Below are 25754 nucleotides of genomic sequence, written 5' to 3' on the forward strand. Positions count from 1 at the left end.
AGTCTCCTGCCTTGGGCAGGGGGTTGGACTAGAAGACTCCAGTGTCCCTTCCAACCTTTTTACTCTATTATATTCTAACTGCTAGCTAAGGGGAAAAGATATATACTTGATGTCATAAACCTATTAGGGAGAGAAAGTTGAGACATAAGTCTGACACTTGAAGTATAATAGTAAAGTATATACTTGAAATTGAAACTAACCCTGAACTGCCTTATTTTCAATCAGCTGTCATAGTAACTCGTGGATAAATATATAGGAATGGAAAACTCAGTAAGTGAAGGCAGAAGTACTATAAGCATAGGTTTAAAATTTGAGAATTGTTTCATTCTAAGATACACTGACTATCCACCTAGGCATTTTAAAACTTAGGGGAATTAATTGTGGGCTTAGGGCTAGGTGTGGTAATTACTTCTATCTCATGGAATTCTGGGCAGCTCATAATCCCCTGAAATAAAAATAACTCTCCTGTTTACAGTATAAGACCTTCAAACAATATTTTTTGAAGAGCACATCAATGGAGAGAATGTCAGAATTGCTTACATTCAAGGACTTGAGTCTTTCTCAAAGCAGAAGGAACAAATGAAATATTAAATAAATTTATATTTCCATCTGTGTGATCATCCAGAAATATGATTTTGGGAATTCGTTATTTGTAACTAAACTACAGCTTCTATCAGGTGTGAATGAAATACAACAGCTTTTTTTAAAAAGAGGCCAAACAAATTAATAGATCAGGTTATCCATAGTTATCAGTCATAATGGCTGTATGCTGCTTAATGATTCAGAGACAGAATACTTTCATATCAACTGCTGAAAGCAATACAGGTGTTCTTCCATCTCTCCTATTCTTATTAACTACTATATGATTGCTAAACTAAATTCATCTTTGACCTGATCTAAGGCAGCTCTTCTTTTAATGTCAATGCAGCTGGTATAAGAGGGATGAGAATATAAAGTTACTTACGAAAAAATATTACTTATAAATTAGGATAGAAGGGAGGAGTTGGCAGCACCAAAAAGTGGAATTAAAACAGCCAAAAAGACTGTGAAGACTGCTCAACATGTACATTAGACTTTTTCTGTGTAATATCTTAATTCATGAATAATATAACCACCATAATTCAAAAATACTGTTTTCCATCTTTAGCTGTGGAGTTTGTTTGAAGGACAGTATGGATATTACTGACTTAAGTTACATTAAAAGCCTTTCCTACCAAGGATTAGATGAGTTCTATAAATCTCAACCCTTTATGTCATTCGAACTGAGGAAAAAGCCATCATTCTGACAGTACCCAAGAAAACCCAGTCACTTCCATTATCTTCATGCCCCAAAATAAGTTTCATAGGGCTTGGACTAGGTGATGGTATCAGTAAATACTTGGTTAATCCAAAGGTTAATCCCTTGTAGGAAAGAAGAATGCCCCTAATGAATGAGTGGTCTGTCATTTTCTTTCTCTGAGGTTCTGTCACACAAAGGCAACTCATTCTAGATCAGAACGAGGAACCCTTTTGCTCCCATGGTCCATATCAAGGAAAAATAACGGATGGATAGCAACAAGATAAACATTCATTCTTGAATCTATCATCTATCATCCATCCATCCATCCATCCATCCATCCATCCATCCATCCATCTATCTATCTTGTATTCCCAACAATACTTTAAACAGCAGATTGAATGGCTGTCGGGAATCTAAATGTTGGCAAAACAGAAAGAAAATATAGAAGCAGAGAAGCAATGTGGTAGATATTAATTTCCATATTCTTTAAACGAGTCTCAATACACATATATATTCTAATACAGTGTTGGTGAACTTTTTTGGTACTGAGTGCCGAAAATGGAGCACTTTGTGTGTGCTTGTCTGGGCCACTATCAAGAAGTGGAGCTGGAAATGGGGCATGCGTGTGCCGGAAAATGAACCTCTGGATTCATCACATGCTGATCAGCTGGCTGGCACATGCACATGCTGGAAAACAGAAGACCAGATTTTCATGCACAAAGGCAAGCTGGTCGTCATGTGTGCATGCGCGCCAGAACCCGGAAGAGGAACAGGTGATGCTATGTGTGCCGGGCGAAATGGCTCTGCATGCCACTTCAGGCATGCATGCCACAGGTTCGCCATCACAGCTCTAATACAGTACATACATATTGGTATAGAGCTTAAGGCATTAGACTAGAACTAACTTCTACTTTTACCTTAGGCAAACAAGCAGGTTAGTGGTCTAGGATGAGGACTCTCTCTCTCAGCTCTAGGAGAAGCCCAGTAAGGCAACATTAAATGACTGCTGAAATCTTGCCAAGATAATTGCATGGGCTTGTCGAGGTTGTTATCAGCAATCAACACTGACTCAAAGATGTGCATACACAAAAACAAACACACTCTCTGTGAGTGTTTAATGAATAGTAGGGTATTTATAACACAAATTAGGTTTAAACCAGGAAATTCCTGCTTTGCAATTAAGCCTTCATAGTATGATAACTTAAGAAGAAACAAGCAAGGAGCAATCATATAAACTAATTCTAAATTGATCTAAATAAATAAATATGCATCTTACCCATAACAAAAACATTTTAAAAGAACACAAATATGCTTAAAATATGTTCAATATCGTGGTCATTAGACCCTGATGCCACTGTTGCTTCTTACAACACGAGTTACTACATTAACATCCAATTGTACATGATAGGAGAGGAAAAAAACCTTGTTTTATCATTACTGATAACTGGAAATGCTAAATGCAGAAATGGCAATATTTCATTACAATGTCCCCAAATATTGATCACATAGATATTATTGTGCAAATTATTAGCTAAAATATTAGTTTTATACATTTCAATTCATTTGTTGTTGTATTCTCATATGGTGATGCTGTGTATGCATAACATATAAACTTTCATGAAATGAAACAAATCAAATAGAAGGTTACAGGAACTATAAACCCTAAGGCTCTTCCAGTATATTTCTTTACCCTGATTTTTTTAAAAAAAGATAGAGAAGGTGTGGCTAGCTTTATTTCCAGTCTGAAGGCGATCAGCGACAGAATGAGAATTTATTCATGCTCTCCTTTTAATCAGGATCAGCGATAGGGAAAGTTCACATTATGTTGCCTTTTGGCTACCAGACTACCTACACCTTGCTGTTATGTGTTTTGACAGCACTATGATCAGGGTTTTGAATTTGAAAGTTTTGAATTACCATTGCAAAAAAAGCTGTCTTTCAACCAGTACAAATGCAAAAAAGCAGTAAAAGTTATACTGGCCCCTAGTTATAATCATATCAACAACTTATTTTAATATCCTTATGTAAAAATTACTGGATAGAATGTAATGATGAAATACAACATTCCTACTTGATATTGTAACAGTAACTATTACAATAGTTCTATCACAATTCAAGACCATAATAATGCATTAATTCACTTTAGTAAAGTTTCCACATATGTTCATATTTCATATTCACAAAAAAATGAAACAAAACCCAGTTTGCTTAGTAGCAGGTAGATAATTTCTGAAAGTTTTGCCCCTGCTGATACTCGCTTATGATGAGCAGGATAATTATGTGAATAACATGAGAAAGTACATTGACTTTTCTGTTCGTTTTCTAGATGTGCTTGATTGAATAATATAGGAGCAGCAACACAGAATTGCCTCTAAAACTTTTTCTGTAGGAATGCAAATACTACAGTAGTCCATTTTCACAAATGACCTTTCAATTAAAAAACAAACCTTCATATACGAAGTTATAAATCTAAATAAAATGAAATCTAGCTTTCGCAACAGAGAGAAAATAAACTACCGTATATACTCGAGTATAGGCCGACCCGAATATAAGCCGAGGCACCTAATTTTACCACAAAAAACTGGAAAAGTTATTGACTCGAGTATAAGCCTAGGGTGGGAAATGCAGCAGCTACCGGTAAATTTCAAAAATAAAAATAGATACCAATAATGTTTTTGAATATTTATTTCAAAGAAAAACAGTAAACTAGCGGTGTATTCAATGAAATACTTCACTCACCTCATGATGCTGATGTCCCGCTGTGATGATGATGTCCCGTGCAGCCGCGGGAGCGATGTCCCGCCTCCTATGACACACGGCACAGTGATTCCTATCATTGGATCACTGTACCAGAGGAGGTGGGACATCGCTATGTGGCTGCTTGCCATAACAAGGAGGAGGTGGGACATCGTTGCAGAGCGGCAGGAGGGGGAGGAAGGGGAATCGTAAGACAGCCCTGCATTACATTAGAACGTGAGGAGGGGGGATGGTGCGGTGCGCGCTGCGCGGCAAACTGACACAGAGGGAGGGGAAACTCACAGGGGCACTGGGCCATTCACGAGTGTCACCCAGCGGCATGACCCCGCCCCTTTTTCTCCTCCATTTCGGGCAAATTTTTCACTGACTCGAGTATAAGCCGAGGCGGCTTTTTTCAGCCCAAAAAGTGGGCTGAAAAACTAGGCTTATACTCGAGTATATACAGTATATTCCTCTCTCCTACTGAAACCAATGAATTGCAATGGGGTGTTTTCTGATCGAGCTATTTTAGTAGCTGACTACGTCACGAGTAAGATTTTTTTATCCAATGTGAGATACAGTATGAAAAAAGAGAGGGGGTTCAGGTTATACTCACTTTCTTGATCTGTTTTGATTGCTTCAAACTGATCCATTTAAACATTTTGCTGCTTTGTTGGCAGCAGCTTCTTGAACTGAAGGCAAAACTGAAAAGGTTTCTATTTCTTTTCCTTTTCCTCTGCCACCTCTTCCTGGTCCGATTGCTTAGTGAAGTTTAATAGGCTTATTTTGTATTTCACTATCATTTATGAAGAAAGACTTTGTACCATCTGCGCTAGGACCTACGGTTTCAGAGACAGCCACTCTGCTTACAGCAAGATCACATGTTCTACAGCATTATCTTGTGATTTGCAGATGCCACAGCAGCAATTATGTGTACTAGCAAACACCCCACAAACTTGACTTTTAGCATTGTAGAGAGGAGGCTTAAATGCAAAAGACATTTGATGCGGATATTAATTTTTAATATGACTTTTTTCTGAGTGACAAGGGATTGGATAACTAAGAATATTTGATCAATTCAAACATTTGGATTGTTTCCAATCTTTTCATTATCTGCACTAAACTAATACTAAAATATGGAAAACTGGCTGGGGGGGGAGGGAACACCCTATTACATTCTATTATATGTAACTTTATTTTTGAGGAATAAGTACACCTTTTCTTATGCGGCAATACTGTCTACCATTTATTTGGATCTAAATTTACTCCAAGTTGGGGGAAAATATCCCAGTAAATCTACCAGGATGTTTACCTAACACTTTAGAATAACCTGTTGGCCAAACCTTTGTATGAATTTCTCCTGAACAAATCTGGTGGGTGGGTAAGCTGGTGTAGAAATGATTAACGAAAGAATCTGCAATAAAAGCCCTTTGAAATGCTGACTAACTGTTAAGTACATTGGAAAAGATACTGCTTGTTAAAGCCTTTAAACTTTTACAAGTATTTTCCCACTCTATGTACAATAGGCTGGATTAATAGCTTTGGCGGGCCATATCTGGCCCGCAGGCCATAGTTTGAAGACCCCTGCCTTAGAAAATAGGAGAAGCTTTGGAAAACCTGAAGCCAGTGGCCTGGGCCTGCACTAGACCCCCCCTACAAAGCTTCTACCACCTCTGAGGCACCTATACTCAGTTTAATAATCCCACTGGGGAGAGGAGGGATGGGGTTATTAAGCAAAGTATAAGGTGCCTCAGGGTAAGTTGTTTAACAACTATCTTGATTTGCAACCATTAATGGGAAGACTCCATTTTGGCTGGATATCAGGGACTACCCGTACTCCCAGGAGTCAACTAAAACATATAGTGTAAACATTGTAAAATCTATTTAAATCAGATTTTATTCTCAAATATATAAAATGCTATCTTCATTGGCAAATAAATGTAGCTTGCAGATATTCAGAAGTAAAGGCTTATAAAATGATACAAAGGCCATGAAAAAGGACAAAATGACCAGCTATAAGAACAGTGTGACCTATTACGATTCAAAGCAATAATATCTTTCTAATTACAGCACTCTAATTTAAAACCTGTAAATACAGCAATATTATTTTAAACCTAAATTAGAAATTGTGTTTTAAACTTATTGACAAGATCATCTGCCCTGCAATAGAAGAAGTGTATTCACTACATGCGTATTCAATACCACCGTCCAGGCCTTCCGCACAGCCCTTAAGAACTGGCTAGCCCGTCAGGCCTGGGGACAAGGATAGTTGCCCCTCCCGAATGATGAATGTATGTTGCTTATTACTTTTATTATATGTGTCTATGTCACTGTTTGTACTTCCCCTCCCTGATTTTATGTGAGCCGCCCTGAGTCCCCTCAGGGAAAAGGGTGGCCTACAAATGTTAATAAACATTACAAACATTACAAACATTACTACATGCGTATTCAATATTTCTGTCCATGTAGCTTTGTTAAGAATCATTCATTTAATCTTTTTCCTAAAATATTTAGTGATACTTGGACAGAAGGAAAAGTTAACATATAACTAAATGGACCAACTTAAGATCAGATGGTGGTTATTATAAAATCTTTTTTATGGTTTATACTGCACACATGACCATGTCTACAAAATCTTAATCCTTTAGATCAAATGTAGCTTTTTATGGGGAAAAATGCAGTAATTAGTAATGGTCTTTTAAAGGTATGCAATTACATCTCCGAAGCTTTCCTTTTTTTTTTAGTAATCTTTTAATCCAGTGCATCATCGCCATTTTCATTCAAGAAGTTTGACATTTTCAATCTTTTGACCAACAAATTTACCCAAGATTGTTATACTGAATTCCCTAAATTCAACATTCTGATTTGCTGAATTTGTGAAACAACCAGTATATTTGTTACCTAATCAGGCATATATATAATTCACTGAAAAATAATACCCCTCATCCAAGATAAATATAATTTGGAACATATTCTATAAAGTTATCAAAAAATGCCCAGCTGATAAAATAAATGAGGTACATATATACCTACAACAGAAAATAACTGAGTGAATTTCTTGACAAGTATTCTTAGGATTACTAAGGACTTCACATCTTGAGAAGTGATTAAACTTAAACACAATGACATCATTCTAGTCTTGTATATTGATTTCTTACTAAGCAACTGAGTAAGATAACTGCTATGCTACTACACTAAATAAAATTAATAATTGTTGGTCTCCATCAGTCTGTCATCAAGACCCAACAAAAGAAGCTGAAGGAGGGAGGGAGGGAAGGAGGAAGGAAACTTCAAATACATTGCTATAAAGAGGCAGTATTCCAACAGTTTGGAAGGCTCTTACTCTTCCTGTAATAAGGCCACTTTTTAAGAAGTTGGAAATAATCCCAATTGTCATGGTTTCCATGCTATCCCAAAATTGGTTAAATCTTTTTAAACTTAATATTAATTGCTTTAGAAGTCATCAACTTAACCATGATCAAATATGTGTAGTTCTTGGAAAATCTGAGATAAAAGATAAGGCTGCTTGCTTTCAACATTAACATTCTTCCTAACTTTTGATTGCATTTTGCTACTGCAAAATTGTATTCTAGTAACATTTTGTTGTAAATTTATGTAGTGTCAATTTCAGAGTTTTCCTTTCCCTAGTATACTTTATACAATGGTAGCAAAGCGACTGCTAAGTTTTTATGTATTTATTAGGAATATATTAGTCATTTTTAATAACAAAGGACTCCTAAAACAATGTACAATGCAGAACCATTAGGGAGAATTCAAAATATAAATTATACAGCTGAGCTAAAAAAAAAAACAACAAATCTAAAAATAGTTGCAGCAGAGCCACAAACTGAAGAATCCTTAGCTGATATTTTCATCTGTGTGGGCATGGAGACTGTGTAGGCACGGAGACTAAGGATGGACAGTTCAGGTAGTCCTCAACTTACAACAGTTCATTTAGTGACTGAAGTTACAATGGTGCTGAAAAAAGGGACTTACGATAGTTTTTCACACTTTCAACATTGCAGCATCCCAGTAGTCACATGATCAAAATTCAGTTTGGCAACTGGTTCATATTTATGACAGTTGCAGTGTTCCAGGGCCATGTGATCCCCTTTGGGATAAGCAAAGTAAAATGGGGAAACCAGATTCATTTAACAAATGGGTTACTAAATTAACAACTCCAGTGATTCACTTAATTGTAGCAAGAAAGATTGTAAAATGGGGCAAAACTCAGCTAACAAATATTTTACTTAGCAACATACATTTTGGGCTCAACTGTGGTCATAAATCAAGGATTACCAGTTTGTTGACAAAATTCCAGTCTCTTCTGGTTTTCATGGCAGGTATGTGTAGAATATCTGAATAGGAAGATAAAGTCCATACGAAGATTCCATCTTTTTGTTCTCAGAGGCAAGCCTACCATTTGTCCTTAATACCTGAGGTACTATGAGGACACAGATTGTTGCTGACTTGTAAATCACTTAGAGAGGGTTGTAACAAGCACCGTGAAACAGTGTATAAGTCTAACTGCTATTGCTATTGCTACTTGGTAAACATATTTGTGATGGTTTTATACTTATCCTTTTAGTGAGTCTGATTTTTGACAGAAGTTGTGTTTCCATTAGCAAACCTCAAGATCAGCAGTATCATGTTTAGACTAGTGAGGAAGCTATTGAATAAATATGCCTGGGAAAGGACAGAACACATCAATATCTAACACAGTTCTTCTCATCTTCCATTACATCTTCTGTACCTTCCTATCATATAATCAAGGCTGTGGGTTTCCCAGTTGCACTGTATGGCTGTGAAGGTTGGCTCATAAGAAAAGCTGAGCATCAAAGAATTGAGGCCTTTGAACTATGGTACTGGAGAAGACTCCTGTGAGTCCCTTGGACTGCAAGGCGATCAAACTGGTCAGTCCTAGAGAAGATCAATCCTGACTGCTTTTTAGAAGGCTAGATCCTGAAGATGAAACTTAAATACTTTGGCCACCTAATGAGAAGGAAGGATTCACTGGAGAAGAGCCTAATGCTGGGAAAGATTGAGGGCAAAAGAAGAAGGGAGAACAGAGAATGAGGTGGCTGGATGGAGTCACCGAAACAATAAGAATGAGCGCAAATGGACTCCGGGGGATGGTGGAGGACAAGAAGGCTTTGAGAAATGTTGCCCATGGGGTCGCAATGGGTTGGGCATGACTTCACAACTAACAATAACAACACCTTCCTATCTTTGTTTCTGCAAAACAAACACAAGCACCTGCCCTCTCTCTTCTCTCACATTCTATTGAAATGCATTCTGCAAACTATTCACAGCATAAAACTAGCTATATAATAAAAACTTACATTGTTCATCTTGACTTTTGATGATCTGCAGGAATATATTGAAGGAATAGCAGTTGAATCACGCAAATAAAAGATGCAGCAGGCTATCCTGCAACGTTTCCCTATCCTCTTAATGACTGCACATAGCAATGATTTTTCAAAAGATGGAGGAAATGATATTGAAAAAGAACCCTGTGAAGTTACTATTAACGTATATACTGTCCTCTAGGTGGAAACATATAGGATCATTCAAACCCAAATTATTACAGTTAGAAGGGTAAACTTCATAAACACTGAAAGCACCTAGCTCTCCCATTCAACACAGAACCCCAAATGTGGCAATGTCAAAATAGCATTTCTCATAAGTCTTGAGTGTAGGAAGCAAGAATCAAACTGCTGCATTATTGATTCATTTGTATATATTGCTTTCCACCCAAGCAAATGCTTTGATGATCAACACATTCAGGCATCACACTCAATTGAAGCCCATGCTGGGAGATGGGGGCAAATCACATGGATAGTTTTATGTGGGTAAATGGGGGGTGGGTCATAAGGTGGCATTGCACATTCAGAAAGCTGCTGGTTAAACTCTGTTTAAAAGCAGATGGCTATAATCTAAATTTATACTTCTGGCTCACGCTGTGGATTATTTGCTTATATAAATAGTGAAAAAATTCAATAGCAACAGGAGAATTTATTCTCACTCATGCCAAATTTCTGACTCTCTGCCAACTAAATGTGAAGAAATGACTTCCTGCTGCTTCAAATTAATAGTTTAAGAAACTGAAGTATTTTAATCTTCCTTTAAAAAAAAGACCATTATTCTAAAGCTCATTCTGAATGGATTTCAGAGATGGATCCCAATTCCCCTTCTTATATAGAAATAGAAGAGAAATTTGATTATAGTAAGACTGAATGAACAGATTGCAATTATCCGTATAGCTTTGAATTTCACAATTCAGGGGCTTGATAAAATAGTATATGTTAAGAAAACATTATATTAATCATAACAATTTGTTTATTTGTATGCCACCTATCTCCTAATAACTTAGATGACTCACAACAATCAAATAATTTATAATAAAATCAATAAAAATAAAAATAAATTAAAATATTAGGGATGTTATTAAATTAGGGAAGAATGTAATGAAAAGAGGGTCAATTTCATATGATTATGTGTGTTTAACATGCACATATTAAAAACATTCAGGATTTCAAATACAAGGAGTCCCCAATTTACAACAGTTCATTTACTGACCATTCAAAATTGCAGCGTTTTTTACATTCATGACCGTTGCAGCATCCCCATGGTCATGTGATCAAAATTCAGATGTTTGGCAATTGGTTCATACTTATGACCATTGCTGTGTCCCAAGGTCATGTCTTCCCCTTCTGACAAGCAAAGTCAGACTGACTTAACAACCATGTTAGTATTTTAACAATTGTGGGGATTCATGTAACAACTATGGCAAGAAAGGTCGTAAGATGGGGCAAAACTCATTTAACAACAGAAATTTCCTCATTTAACAACAGAAATGTCGGGCTCAATTGTAGCTGTAAATCAAGGACTATCAGTGGACAATTAAAAAGAAATAAGAAACTGTTGTAAAACTAAGACAAAGTGAAAAGTGAACTGTAATAGAAAGCAAAATCATCCATTCCTATTTGATATGTTACAGCCTACCCTAGACAGAGGGAATGGTGTATCCTAGAATTTTATTTACAAAACTTCTACGATGATCTTAGACTATGAAAAGTAGGCTGGAAAAAGCATGGTGTTGAATAGTTTGACAATGGCAAATGGAAGTGTTAGAAGCATGCCAGCTACAGTGTTAAGCATTATTGTGTGGTTATGACTGATCAATATTTAAATTTACAAGTTTCTCATTGCATTCACTAACCCTTAGCTTTTGCAGAGGGGTACCAAAGAAAGTAACTGTGTAGAGGATGAGTTTTATGGTGATGAGTCTGTATCATTTTTGCTATATATAGGTATAGGTACATGTACTGGTGCCAATGTGCAATTTAAATGTTACCACAGCATGGAATACAAAGGAACATTAAGGAAATAATTGTACTAAAAATTATATTACTGCAAAAGTGGAAACATACTAGAATAAATGAAGCTGGTGAGGCAGGAACAAATAATTTCCATGCTAATGACAACTGTTATAATGGTCAAGCTTCCGATTTAAAATGCTGGAGAAAAAAAGTCTAGAATTTAAATCATGGAGCACAGATTTGGATAAGATTATTATTTTTATATGTTACAGTGGGCAAAGGCAGTGACTTGTTCCTGGTTCCTTCATTCTTGTTCCTGGTAAAGAAGCTACTCTTGCTATACTGTCTTTGAGAGTCTTCTGCCAGTAAGACAATTCCTGAACAAAGGGTTAAGAATGTGGAAAGCCAGGATTTAGCTGTATCAGTATGTTGCGTGGCAACTGAGGTGTTGATTGAGGAAGAATAAATGGAAAATCACAGAGGCCAAATTTGCTCTTGTTGCAGCATTCTGAATGAGAGAAGTCTCCCCTGTTGTGCTGAAAATGAATAGCAGCAAAGTGATAGGAATAAACCAATTCCTTTACTTATCATACCTGAAATATGCACAAATCAAGACAACAGTCTTTGGCTGTGACAATAGCAATCCACAGTGGGGGTGAAAACAGGTGAGACTACGGTCTAAACCAGTGATGGTGAACCTGATGAAATCTGGGTGCCAAAAAGGGAGTATGCTTGTGCGCTTGTCATGAACATGACTCGGACGAGGAGCTGCCCAGGGGGCATGCACACATGAGAAAATGAACCTCTGATTTCTGGCACGTACATGCATGCCAGCCAGCAAGTCTTCCGGTTACTGGCGTGCATGCACATGTGACGATCAGCTGGACAGCATGCATGCTCATGCCGAAAAATGGAAGACCAGCTCTTCCAGTTTCCAGCGCTGCCACACACACACAAAGGCCAGAAGATCATTGCATGCGCATGCATGCCAGAAACCCAGAAGAGGAATGGGTGATGCCACACATGCTAGGTATCATGGCTCTGCATGCCACTTCGGGCATGTGTGCCACAGGTTTGTCATCACGGGTCTAAACTCCGGCCTTTTGTGTGACTATTGATATTGCATGCACAAATAAAGACATGAAGCTTTCAGACTGCACATGATCCATGTATTTGCTGAGCTTATTGACTACAAAAGATAATACTATTCACACTTTATTTGGGAAAGAAACCAATTATACTGGCATATATCTATAAGGCAGATATTATTTGTGTAATTTAGAAATACTATATAAATTGGTCATTTAAGATTTATTGCTGCAACCCAGACTGGTTCTCCAAACAGAGAACATGGCATAGCATTATCATCAACGCCATTTCAAAATATCCCACACATAGAATATTTATTCAGGCAATAAAGTTTTATATCTTTGCTCCTTTTGAAAGTAACATCGGGCCACATATCAAATGAAAATTTAATTTGAAACACATGAAATTTTAGTTGTGGAGTGGAGAGAAAAAATTACAGCAAAAAATTATAGCAAAGAAAATTCTTGCCTTCTAGTTCATCCAAACAATGTTTTCATCATTCTACAATGCAATTTGGATTTAAACTCTGGGCCTCATATTTTAAAATGTGCACCAGTTTTCACAACTGATAGCCTGTGCCCTTAAAGATTAGCTTTGAAAGGCTTGTAGTCTATCTGTACCAAGCTCTAATCCTGGAGCCGAATAGCCCAACTTCTTTGTCAACCTATCCCCAATGCCCTCCAATTTTCTCTGGAAAGCTTGCAGCAAATATGAACACACACACACACACACACACACACACACACACACACCTGTGCTGTGTCTTCCGAGTTCTGCTTTCTGAAAAGGCAAATGAGGCTACCATAGCACAAATCTTCAGCATGCATAGCATCTCCAGCCCAACATTCATACCTTTAAAACCAAACAAAGATAGCAAACTGTTCAAGGGGACAACTGGTAGCTTCACTGAAACAAAAAAAACCCAAAACATTGTGGTTTTGCCGTGACTTCTCCGAAGTCAAACTGGCCCTCCTAATTTGCCAATGACTCTCTGTCCTTTTTCTGCCATCCTTCCTATCTTTGTTCAGAAGCAGTATGTGTTCCATATATTCCAATAAAGCGTGAAAGACACTTAAGCTCTTCCCTTATGAAGGTCAACATACATATCATGCAGAATCTTGGTGATTCTCTTAAAGGTATTATTTTAAAAACACTTGCCACTCCCACCCCCACCGATAAAAAATTATCCAAGATTTCAATGTATGCATAATTGACTTTTCCTGCATGCCTATAGTTGCAGTGGAGTAGACAGCCACTTAGAAATATACATTCTATGTGACAATTGGCATATGACACAATCTATAGTTTTATTTCTCAGCTATTATTACTAACATTTGCCGGGCACCTAATTCTACGAAGAAATGCCACTCAATTTTTGTTTCTCACCTTCTGTGTTTTAGAGATGTCAGATTTTCAAGTATAAATCCTACCTTGTCACTGTCTACTGTATTCTGAGAAGTCCTGGATGCAATTGAAATCGTGTCAGGCTGACTGCTTCCATCTCCTTGGCTGTCGGCATCTTCTCCTCCCTCTCTGCAGAGGAAAAAACAGGAAGAAATTTCTTGAATGAATTTGAAAAGTGTTCAGGCACAGTGTGAAGAAGAATTTGTTCAGCTGATCACACATGTGTTACAACTTAGTCTGTAATTTAGAATGCTGATGTCACCCCTACAGTGTGGTTAGTGCATAATAACCACTTTTGCTCTTTAAAACTGACTATTCCAGGTTTATATAGTGACAGCAACATATCTCAAAATAGCTCCATAATGAATGTGGCAGGCCAATGACCTGTTCTGCTTGGCTTTCTCACTTAACCAAACCCAGCCATCTAAATTATAGCCTAGCTGTTTTGCAAAACTGATGTCAATACCTCAGTTCTCACGTGTTCTGTGGTTTAAATGATGCAGCTATCAAACTTTGAAAAATATAAAATATGAACAAACTAATTTATTCTCCTTTTAAAATATTTCTGATAATTTGAAATCCTATGGAGTATTTTCCACCCTTCATTCCAATTTTTGCTTATAGGATGCTGCTGTAAGGAACTTCAATGCTAGAACTTTTTTGTTTAAAAAAATAGAGGACATGACTCTTGTAAAGTATGTTATCAATAATCTAATGTAATCAGTACAGACTATTAATACACCAACTTCTAGGGAAGGTTAGCATCTAGTGTGTAAGTACTCATGGGCCATTGCTTTAACATCATTTTAATCCTACCAAAATAAAGTACATAATCTAAATCCAAGTAGATGGACAGATACAGACAGACAGAAACACACAGACAGATCTGACTAAGCATTACCTCATTAAACATTTTTATAAGCTAAAAACTATTTTCACCAATTATATTTCCCAACTACTGCTCAGAAAGTCTAAACTTTATCTACAAAGTGCAAGAGTTCTTATATAACTTATACTGGTATAGTTCATTAAGCTATGATCTGGTTTAGGTGTGTGTATGTGTGTGGTGTGTGTGGCTTATCATGGTATGTGGATCTACTTATATTGTTATTCAACAATGGTTTAAATCCAGATTGAATTCATAGTGCAGATCCAGTCTTTCTGTGGCAAAACAGTTGTTTTATATAGAACATTCACAAAACGATTAAGATTACCTCTTACTGTTGTTCCTTTGCTTGGCTGGGGTTTTGGGGAGCTGGATTGGCTCTTTCAAAGCTCCTTTTAAATGTATCATTCTTTCTTGTATCACTTCTCGAATATTTTTAATCCATTCTTGTTTAGTTTCAATACTGGTTGCCTAAACATTTGAACAGAAAAGGCAGAAGATAGAATTGCAGTATTTCTCAAGTAGGGTCCTGTATTTTGGTTCTTTCCAAAAGTTGCTTTCATTCATTTGCCTACCTAACAGAACAGTTTTCTTGATAAGACAGCAGAAGTTCATGTGCCCAAAGTACATTGCTAGTAAAAGAAAGGCAGATAAAGATAAAATAATATATGTATTGTATGTGTGTGTGTGTGATATATAATATGACACAACCCAACCCAGTATACACACACCCATATGTAATATGTATAATATGCTTACAGAGGGGAAATTGTTCTTCTATTACTAGTTTCTCAAACAAAGCCTCTAAAATGATGGAGCTTTGTAAAATGACCCTAACCTAAAAAAAAACCATTAGCACTAAGAAAGCTGTTTGTCATATGGTAGTTTTTAAAGAAATAAATAAATAATAAATAAGTAATTTCTGCTACGATCAGTAAAAACAATAAATAGTATTGTTTGCTCCACACTGTGTTAAAACAGCAGATCATTTCATTCTAATCTAATGAATCTTAGGGTAATTTCCTTCCAATGTTACATGTTTTAATGAGGTCGTCCCCTAGTGATAGTTTTTAAAAAAACTATTCTTAAAAATAGTTTTAAAACTATTGTTAAAAACCATTAGGGCAAATTATAAAAAAATGGGAACATGGTAAAAAAAACATAGTTTATGTATAAAACCATGTACCTATATATGATCATATACTGGATTACAGCCAGTTAAACTAAATTCAAACAATGAGAAGAACTAGAGTAAAATTAAGAATGAAATCTGAATGCTTGATGAAGATAGCCTTGGAAGTGAGAACAAATTAGCAGCAGCTAAAGGCTACTTCCTAATGTATGGTGCATATATTTTTGTATGTAGGCTTTGGTGCCTGATATATAGAATGATTGTTGCAGATTGAACAAATACACTCTATGCTTTACCCAATGATTTTGATGTATTGTGTATGTGGTAACTAAAACAGATGGACTAATGCATTCAAATAGCATTATGTTGAATAGACTAGAATCCCTGATGTATGAAGTGAAGCTCACATTACTTAAGAATGTATGGCATGTGTGTGTAAACTACCTCACCTTTTACATCTACTATGTACACTTGTCCCACAGTTTCATATACTGAGTAGCAAGATCTGAAATGGGTCTCTGTGTAAGTTCAATTGGATGGGAAAAGGACCCAGGTTGTGATTATTGATCTGGATGTTTCTACTGAAGAAAAAATATATATAAAGCATTGGAGATAGTGGAAAATAATTTTGGAGACTTACTTTTAACACTGTTTTGTTATCCGAAGAGGGAGTCCGTCCAGACCATAAGGCAAACTTGCATGGATCACCTTCCACATGCTCTGTTACTCCCAATTCTGAGGTCTGTAAGGAAAGAACATGTAGCTGAAACTGATACGTTCATGAATTTTTGAATGATTCATTTATAATGGTTAAGTACATTTTTAGGCTACAAATTTAATAATAAATACATTTTAAGCTCTTTCATATCTTTATTAACCATTTCTACTTTAGTAAAGTACAATAAAATGAATCAATGTAAAGTACGATCATATAGAAACAAACAGAAAGCTTGATTTATCTTCCACCCCCAACATAATAAAGTCCTGAAGCGCATAAACATCCTTGCAGACTTACCAGTAATTTGTTCTTGTAAACATATTTAGTATGTCCTGTAGAATCTTTTATCTCTTTGCTAAAAACTAGAGAGATTTCAAAGAGAAACAAATGTCTCTCACGACCCTTCCGGATGAGAGATTTGGGATCCCATACTTGGAATGAATCCTGAAGAATCAGTTCTCCCTGAACATCCAAATTTTCATCAAATCCTGTGATAAATACAAACAAAAATGAAAAAAGAAACACTCGTAACATTGGTTTCAAAAACCCACACTCTATCCATGGCTAGATAGTACTGAGCTTGGTGGAAGAATGGTCTTTCTCAATATATCAGAGGACCTACTTGGAATGTGCATCCAGATGAGACTCGGAGGTATGGTGAAGGAATAACAGCTCTTTAGCATTTGGATGGAAATTCAAATGTAAATAAAAACAATCAAAGGTACAAAAATATATTATGCAATGAGGGAGAATGGAAATAGCAAATTGATGTCCAAGGAAGATTCAGGTACTCCTTAAAATGGACAAAGTTTAACAATTGGAGATTTGTAAAGGCACACTTAGGTATTTCTAAAAGGTGGCCCTAAGAATGAGTAATGCAGTTCATGATATGAACGTTCCTAATGCCTTTTGCAATTGGATGCGAGGTGCTCCAACACTGGAGGTTTTAAAGAAGAGATTGGACAACCATTTGTCTGAAATGTATAGGGATTCCTCCCTGAGCAGGGGGTTAGACTAAAAGACCTCTTCCAGGGTGTGTAATTCTGTTATTCCTCATAGTTGTTCATTATTAACTAGTTCATAGTTATCAGTAAGACAGACAAATACCATATTTTTAGGAGTATAAGACACACCAAGATTTTGAAGAGGCAAATTTTTTAAAAAAAGTTTATGTACTCTGCAGACCTCCCAAAACGGGCCCATTTTTTGTCCAAAAAAAGAGGCATGCATAGACTTTAGGAGGCTTGTAAAGTGCTCCTGGGGGCTGCCCCCCAAAATGAGCAATAAAATGGTCTGTTTTTTGTAAAACAGGCCCGTTTTTTCTCAGAAAAAGGGCATATATAGCCTTTAGGAGGCTTATAGAGTGCTTCGGGGGACTGGATGGGTAAAAACAACCAAGCAACAGCCCAATTTTCGCTTGTTTTGGGGGGGGGGCAGGAGCCCTCAGAGCACTCTGAAAACCTCCTAAGGCTATGCATGGCCATTTTTGCAAAGGGGCGGGGTTTCGGGAGGCAAAAAAATGCTGTATTCAGTGTATAAGACACACCCAGATTTACACCCTCTTTTTTGATATGTACTGTATTTTTCAGAGTATAAGATGCACCTTCCCCCCATTTTTTGAGGGAAAAAGGTGTATCTTATACTCTGAAAAATACATATATATAGCTTTATATCTACAGCCTGTCCTATCCATGCCCGTTCTCCTCTCTGGCAGATTAATATTTACTTACCTTCCAGCATGCTTACATGCATGGCATCATTGGCTTTCTTGGGAACACTAAGCATCACTTCCAAACCATCCTTGAGCTCTCCTTTTCCTTCTTCACAGCATGTTAAAAGCTCCTGGAAAAAATGCATAAACAAAACCAAACCCCTGGATAAGTTTCTTCCCTTGTGATTGCAGCCAATCAAGTCATTTGCAGGCTGTAAGTTACTTTCTTCATAGCTATGGCAATTGTCAAATACTTGAGTGTCTTTTTATATACTTCAGGAACTGTGACAGCCAGGAGACAACAAGTTCTCTTATTAAAGCAACTGCAACAGTTTCATAATTAAGGGGTTATTAAGTCTGATTCAACATTCCCATTTTATAGATTGTGTAGCAGAGTGTTGTTTCAGTTCCCCTGATAACTGAGAAGATTAAATATTTCCATGGAATAGGTAATTTGATATGATATACTACCACTGTTCCCTCTAAGGTGCGCCCGTGCGCGGCCGCGCACGTTGCAAGAAAATCCCGCGCAGCAGTTTTTATCTGCCGCACAGAGATTTCTTAAGGAAACGTGTGGAAGTCCTTTGCAGGCGGCTGCAACTGAATCCGGCAGTGCTGTTGCCTGTTGGAGGAGGAGGAGGCGAACCAGCCTGCCACCACCACCCACCGCCAGCCCCGCTGCTCTTCCCACCCCCTTCTCAGCCCCACAGTCCAGCGGTCGCAGTAGAAACTGCTCCGGGTTTCTGCTGCCGCTCCCCGCATTTTCTGGACAGGGTCTCGCAGGAAGGAATCCCCTCTCCAAGGGATCCCCATCCAGAAAATGCGGGGAGCGGCAGCGGAGACCCGGGGCTGCTTCTGCTGCGACCGCTGGACTGTGGGGCTGGGAAGGGGGCGGGAAGAGCGGCGGGGCTGGCGGTGGCAGGCTGGTTCGCCTCCTCCTCCTCCAACAGCACTGCCGGATTTCCCCCCAATGCTGCGGGGGCGCCAGCGGGAGCTTCGGCGGCTTCACCTCAGCCGCAGCGCTGGGCAGCAAATGTGTTGGTGCTGTTGGAGGAGGAGGAGGAGGAGGTGGCAGCAATAGCACCTGAGGACAGGACAAGAAGCAATGGAAACTTGTCAGGAGACTCAAGATGGAAATAAGGAGAAATCTGACAGTAAGAACAATTAAAATCAATGGAATCTTAATTCATTTGCTGCAGGTTTTCAAAAGACTGGACGGCCATTTGTCTCAGATGATATAAAGACTCCTGCCTTGGACAAGGGGCTGGACTAGAAGACCTCCAGTATCCCTTCTGATTCTATGATTTTAAAAACCACAAGCTTTTTACAGCTCCCTTGCAACTTTACCAAATTTAATTCAGCCATTTCCTTTTGTTATTAAATGGGTATTGCTAGTTCAATGCACATGCGCTCCACTTTTAAGATGCTGAAAAAATCCCCATGACCTGCAACAAAATTCATTCTTCCACTCTTATCTTGCCCTAACTTCTAATAGGTTCCTGAAATATAGATCTACAAAATTTAGTGAAAATATTTCTATCTATTTTAATACAGACTCGTAAAACAGATTGGGACAAATGAAATTAGTGCTCTGGGATAATAGCAGGTTTACTCTATTTGGATTTTCAGATAAAAGGTATCTTTTGTGCTAAGTTCTAACAATGTAGTTCTCTAATGTAACTATGAAACAGTCCAAATATATAATTCCCCTCAGGGAGGAATTCTGGGAGTTGAAGTCCACAAGTCTTAAAGCTGTCACGTTTGAAAACCCCTGGGGTTTTTTTCCCTAAAGGGTTAGGGGTGCAAGGGTCTTGTAACAACAGCTTTAAGACTTGCGTGCTTCAAATGCCAGACTGTCTGAGCCAACATTTTGGTTGCTAAGCAGGAGCGTTGTTAAGTGATACTGATATTATATAACACTTTTAATTAAGCGGGTACTTTGAATAAACATAACTTTGAGTTTCAAATAATACTGATTTTGTTGTTGTCTTAGGTGACATATGTGAAAAAAATTCAGGTGCTCAGGCATGAAAATGTGCCGCTCAAACACTATACTTTTCCGCTCACACTGAAAAAAAATTAGAGGGAACATTGTATACTACTATACTATTACTTAGTTAACCAGGATAAATGGTCTTTTACCCAAGCCTTTCCAAAAAGGTTGGGAAGAGGGATTATTCTAATTATTCTAATAGCCACGAAGGTCAGTATCAAGGATAAATTCTACTAAAGTAAATTATTATTTACTAAAGCAAATAAAACTCAAAGAGTGTAAATAATGAGCGAAAAAATCATGTTGTATACCACCTAGGTCAGTGACTTTTCTTCCAGGAACTGTAAATAAAATTATATCAATAGTCAAAGTATCTGTCTAAGATTTTGAGATGACATAGCCTTATAGAAGTGCATATAGTTGTAAGTCTTGATTCTAACTAAAGAAAAGAATTATAGCAACCCTAAGTTAACCCTAGCATCCATTGGAAAGTAGAGAGGGAGATATATATGCAGACAGTTCTATGCAATACCTCGGCTTTGTCAACCTAGGCTTGCCAATCCTGGATGAAAGGCCTTGTCTATTAAACTGGGCCTTAAGCAGGGGTGGGTTCCTGCCAGTTCTAAACTCTTCTACAGAAGAGGTTCCACAAATCTACAGTGTCATTTAGAACCGGCTCCAGCTCCCTCCCCTCGCCCGTCCGCACATCATCAAGATGAAGAGCGAGAGGAGGAATTCTGGGAGTTGAAGTCCACAAGTCTTAAAGCTGTGAAGTTTGAACACCCCTGGGATTTTTTTTCTAAAGGGTTAGGGATGCAAAGGTCTTGTTACTTGACAGCTTTAAGACTTGTGTGCTTCAAATGCCAGAGTTTCTGAGCCAACATTTTGGTTGCTAAGCAAGAGCGTTGTTAAGTGAATTTCATCACATTTTACATGTTGGCCACGCCCACCCAGCCACGTGACTGCCCAGCCACTCCCATTCAGTCACATAGCTGGCAAGCCACTCCCACCCAGTCACATAGTCAGCAAGCCACTCCCACAAAGCAGGCCACACCTACAGAAGGGGTTCCAAAAATTTTTGAAACCCACCACTGGCCTTAAGTTACCACCTGGGTCACTATTTATTCTTAGATTATTTAAATAAGGCAGCAACCTGATCAAACCTAGTAAAATGTTTTAATATCTTCCTTCTCTGTTATATCTGTGGCACTGCCTTCCTTCTTTACTTATGACAAGCAAAGTCAATGGGGAACTCAACGGGAAAGGAGAAAATGACCTCTCTGAGCCTGGCTCCCTTTAGTAGATTGAGTAATGCCCTAACTTCTTCTCTAATGTCTCTCTCTTACATGATTCCAACTGATCTTTCTATTCAGCCTCCATCCCAATTGGTTTATCTTCATCTTTCTTGATCAGCCAAGTCTCTTTGGCTGATTATCTAGATCCCTTCCAGTCGGGATTTAGGTCTGGCTACAGCACGGAAACCGCTTTGGTCGCTCTGACCGATGATCTCTGGAGAGCCAGGGATGGAGGACATGCCTCCGTCCTAGTGCTCCTTGACCTCTCAGCGGCCTTCGATACCATCGACCATGGTATCCTTCTGCGACGACTGCAGGAGGTGGGGGTGGGAGGTTCTACGGTGGTTCTCCTCTTACCTCTCGGACAGGTCGCAGTAGGTGTTGGTCAGAGGGCAGAGATCGACCCCTAGGCCCCTGAATCATGGGGTGCCGCAGGGTTCGGTCCTGTCTCCCCTCCTGTTTAATATCTACATGAAGCCGCTGGGTGAGATCATTCGACGGCACGGGATAAAATACCATCAGTATGCGGACGATACACAGTTGTATCTGTCTGCCCCGTGCCAATTCAGTGAAGCGGTTGACGTGATGTGCCAGTGCCTCGAGGCTGTTAGGGTCTGGATGGGGGTTAACAAGCTTGTACTCAACCCGGATAAGACCGAGTGGCTGATGTGTTTCCCTCCTACTAATTGGCCAAGTTTTCCATCTCTCAGGCTGGGGGGGTCAAACAGTACGCCCCTCAGACAGGGTCCGCAATTTGGGAGTCCTCCTGGACCCACAGCTGACTTTTGAACACCACTTGTCGGCTGTGACCAGGGGGGCATTTGCCCAGGTTCGCCTGGTGCACCAGTTGCGTCCCTACCTGAACCGGGAGGCCCTCACAACAGTCACTTGTGCCCTTGTGACCTCTAGACTGGACTACTGCAACGTGCTCTACATGGGGCAGCCCTTGAAGAGCATTCGGAGACTTCAGCTTGTCCAGAATGCAGCCGCGCGAGCGATCGTGGGTGCACCTCGGTTCACCCACGTAACACCTATCCTCCGCGAGCTGCACTGGCTGCCTATTGGTCTTTGGATATGCTTCAAGGCGCTAGTCGTCACTTATAAAGCCCTTCATGGTATTGGACCTGGGTACTTGAGAGACTGCCTGCTGCCAATTACCTCCAATAGACCGATTAGATCCCACAGATTAGGCCTCCTCCGAATTCCATCCACCGGCCAATGCCGGCTGGCGACTACCCGGAGGAGAGCCTTCTCTGTGGCTGCTCCGACCCTCTGGAACAAGCTTCCTGTGAGATTCGAACCCTCACCACCCTCCAGGCCTTCCGCAAAGCCCTTAAAACCTGGCTGTTCCGACAGGCCTGGGGCTAAAGAGCTTTTGCCCCCCTCCTTCAATGGTATGGCTGTTGTGTGCTTTTAAATTGTGTATTGTTTTGTTCGTCTTTTTATCCCTTATTTGTGTCCCCTTCCCTGACTTGGATTGTGAGCCGCCCTGAGTCCCCTTCGGAGAAAAGGGCAGCATATAAGTGCAATAAATTCAATTCAAAATCAATTCAATTCTTCTTCCTATTTACAGCATTTCTGAACTAGTATTAGCCCAGGAAGCAGGATCTAACCCTTTTTCTAATTGTCCATCCTTCCTTTGACTTAACAGGCTGAGGCAGGACCTCAGTTTCCACAGAAGGAATCCTAGCATCAACATGGGCAGCAGTACCCTCAGACTTTTCCATCTCTAATTGCAGAGTATAAACTCTGGTTCAATGTCTGTTTTCAGAGCTCGATATTCTGGACAGTGCCTGCAGGGTAGGAGATGTATGTGCTCCCAATTGTTTTCTCTGTAGAGGTAGTCCTTGACATATGACCACAACTGAGCCCAAAATTTATGTTGCTAAGCGAGATGGTTGTTAAGTGAGTTTTGCCTCATTTTATGACCTTTCTTGCCACAGTTGCCAAGTGAATCATTGCAGTTATTAAGTTACTAACATGGTTGTTAAGCGAATCTGGCTTCCCCATTGACTTTGCTTGTCAGAGGGTCGCAAAAGGTGATCACATGATCCAAGTCATGCAACTGTCATAAATATGAATCAATTGTCAAACATCAAATTTGGATCATGTGATCACAGGGGTGCTGCAACAGTCATTTGAAAAAAAAAACCAGTCATAAGTGACTTTTCAGTGCCATGGTAAGTTTGATTACTAAACAAATGGTTGTTAGTTGAGGACTATCTAATGCCCATTCTTTTTTCCTTTTCATTTGTATCATTAATAGGCCTCCTTGAGTTCGAGGCAATTCCACCATTGCCACCAATTATTGCAGGGTGGATTTTTTTTTGAGACACCAATGATCAGGTTGAATCAGACTCAAAGGCAAAAAACATTTGAAATTTATATGGTTAGAGATATTTTTTATTTTACAAATGGAAAGCTTACCAATTAGAAAAGAAATGTAAGTTAATAAACATCTTCAACTACTGGTAGTTCAGAAATTAATCTTAATAAAACCAAAAACTCTATAAAGCCTTAGTAAGACCACATCTAGAGTACTGCATCCAGTTTTAGTCACCACACTACAAAGAAGATGTTGAGACTCTAGAAAAAAAGTGCATAGAAGAGCAACCAGGATGATTATATGACTGGAGATTAAAACATATGAAGAACGGTTACAGGAACTGGTCATGGCTAGTCTAGTGAAGAGAAGGACCAGGGGAGACAATGTCCCAATATTTGAGGGACTGCCACAGAGAGGAAGGGGTCAAGCTATTTTCCAAAGTACCTGAAGGCTAGACAAGGAATAATGGATGGAAACTGAACAAGGACAGATTCAACCTAGAAATAAGGAGAAACTTTCTGACAGTGAGAACAATCAACCAATGGAACAGAAGTTCCCTTTGGACGTTGTGGGAGCTTCACCACTGGAGGCTTTCAAGAAGAGACTGGACTTCCACCTGTCAGAAATGGTGCAGGGTCTCCTGCTTGGATGGACGGTTGGACTAGATGACCTACAAGGTTCCCTTCCAACTCTGTTAATTTGTCGTTAATCTGTATTTTCTGTTTTAACCAATTGTTTTTATGCGCTCTTTATCTGTACAATATTTTGTATACCTGTACAAAGTCCAATTTCACTATATTCTCATATCTTTCTATTCTGTGCCTCAAATACATTTGTTTATTGCCGACATCTATATTTCTGTGATCTAAACCCCTGAGCTGCCACTGTCTATGCTGCTACATTTTTTTTAGAAATCAGTTTGTATTTTATCATTTTTTAGGTTTTTTTCCATTCTGTCAAAGTTACTTTCTCCTTCCTCTTTTCAGCTTCTTTATTCTTGGCTTGGCTTCTGGACCGTTTTTCCTCTTTTGAATCTTGGTTCCAGCTGAGAAAAATGGCTTGAAGACTTTTTACCTGATACCTCTCTGAGAGAAAGAAATAAACTCGTTTTTCTCTTTAGTTTTCTCAGCTGCTGCCTCCTTTCTTATTGCCTCTTTCTCGGCAGGGTTACCTAGTCTTTGGTTTTACTCATTACTTTGACTCCTGGGCTTTGGCTCAATTTCTTCATGAGCTCTGTGGCTATAGAGTTCCCAAGCAACCACCTTGTCTTCCTCTTCTCTCTCTTCCCTACCTCCCCACAACACCACTACTTGATTGGCAGCTGCATTGTCCTGGCAATGGGGGAAGGATAAGAAGAGAGTAGGAGCAAGAAACACAGGTGCTCATAATCTCCAGACAGTCCTTCCACATAATCTTGGACATCCCCTTTATAAATATAAGTAGTCTTTGACTTACAACAGTTTATTGAGTGACCTTAGTATGAAGCAGTGGTGGGTTGCTAACCGGTTTACTACTGGTTCGCTTGTGCTCATGTGTGCGCTCGCGCGTGCACACAACACTTCTGCACATGCACAGAAGTGTCCAGATGGGTGGGCGGAGCTTCCTGCCGCTGCTACCGGTTCGGTCGAACTGGGCTGAACCGGCAGCAACCCACCTCTGGTATGAAATATATAAATACATATCAGAATAACAACAAAATCAATGGCATACCTTTAATAAAAGTTGATACTTTGTAATCCTCTGGACAGGCTTGATCAAATATGAGGAAATGGAGTTGGCCAGACCATGCCTTTGTTGAATTTCCTTCAAAAAAAGTATAAACAACACTAAACTTTCCCAAAAGATGACAAAACAGATAACAAA

At 38.9% G+C, this 25754-nt stretch overlaps 1 protein-coding gene across 1 annotated transcript in view; it reads right to left on the minus strand.

Annotated features, from left to right (window-relative positions):
- The window catches only part of KALRN (kalirin RhoGEF kinase), a gene marked incomplete at its 5' end in the record, with an annotated part of 302460 nt that overhangs the window by 117493 nt on the left and 159213 nt on the right, over positions 1-25754 (minus strand). The window contains 6 exon segments of the mRNA XM_032209049.1: positions 13857-13959; positions 15045-15187; positions 16489-16590; positions 16864-17054; positions 18297-18408; positions 25602-25694. Of these exon segments, the coding sequence (XP_032064940.1) occupies positions 13857-13959; positions 15045-15187; positions 16489-16590; positions 16864-17054; positions 18297-18408; positions 25602-25694 (744 nt within the window).

Source organism: Thamnophis elegans, chromosome 1 (genome assembly GCF_009769535.1).
Source record: "Thamnophis elegans isolate rThaEle1 chromosome 1, rThaEle1.pri, whole genome shotgun sequence".
NCBI lineage: Eukaryota > Metazoa > Chordata > Lepidosauria > Squamata > Colubridae > Thamnophis > Thamnophis elegans.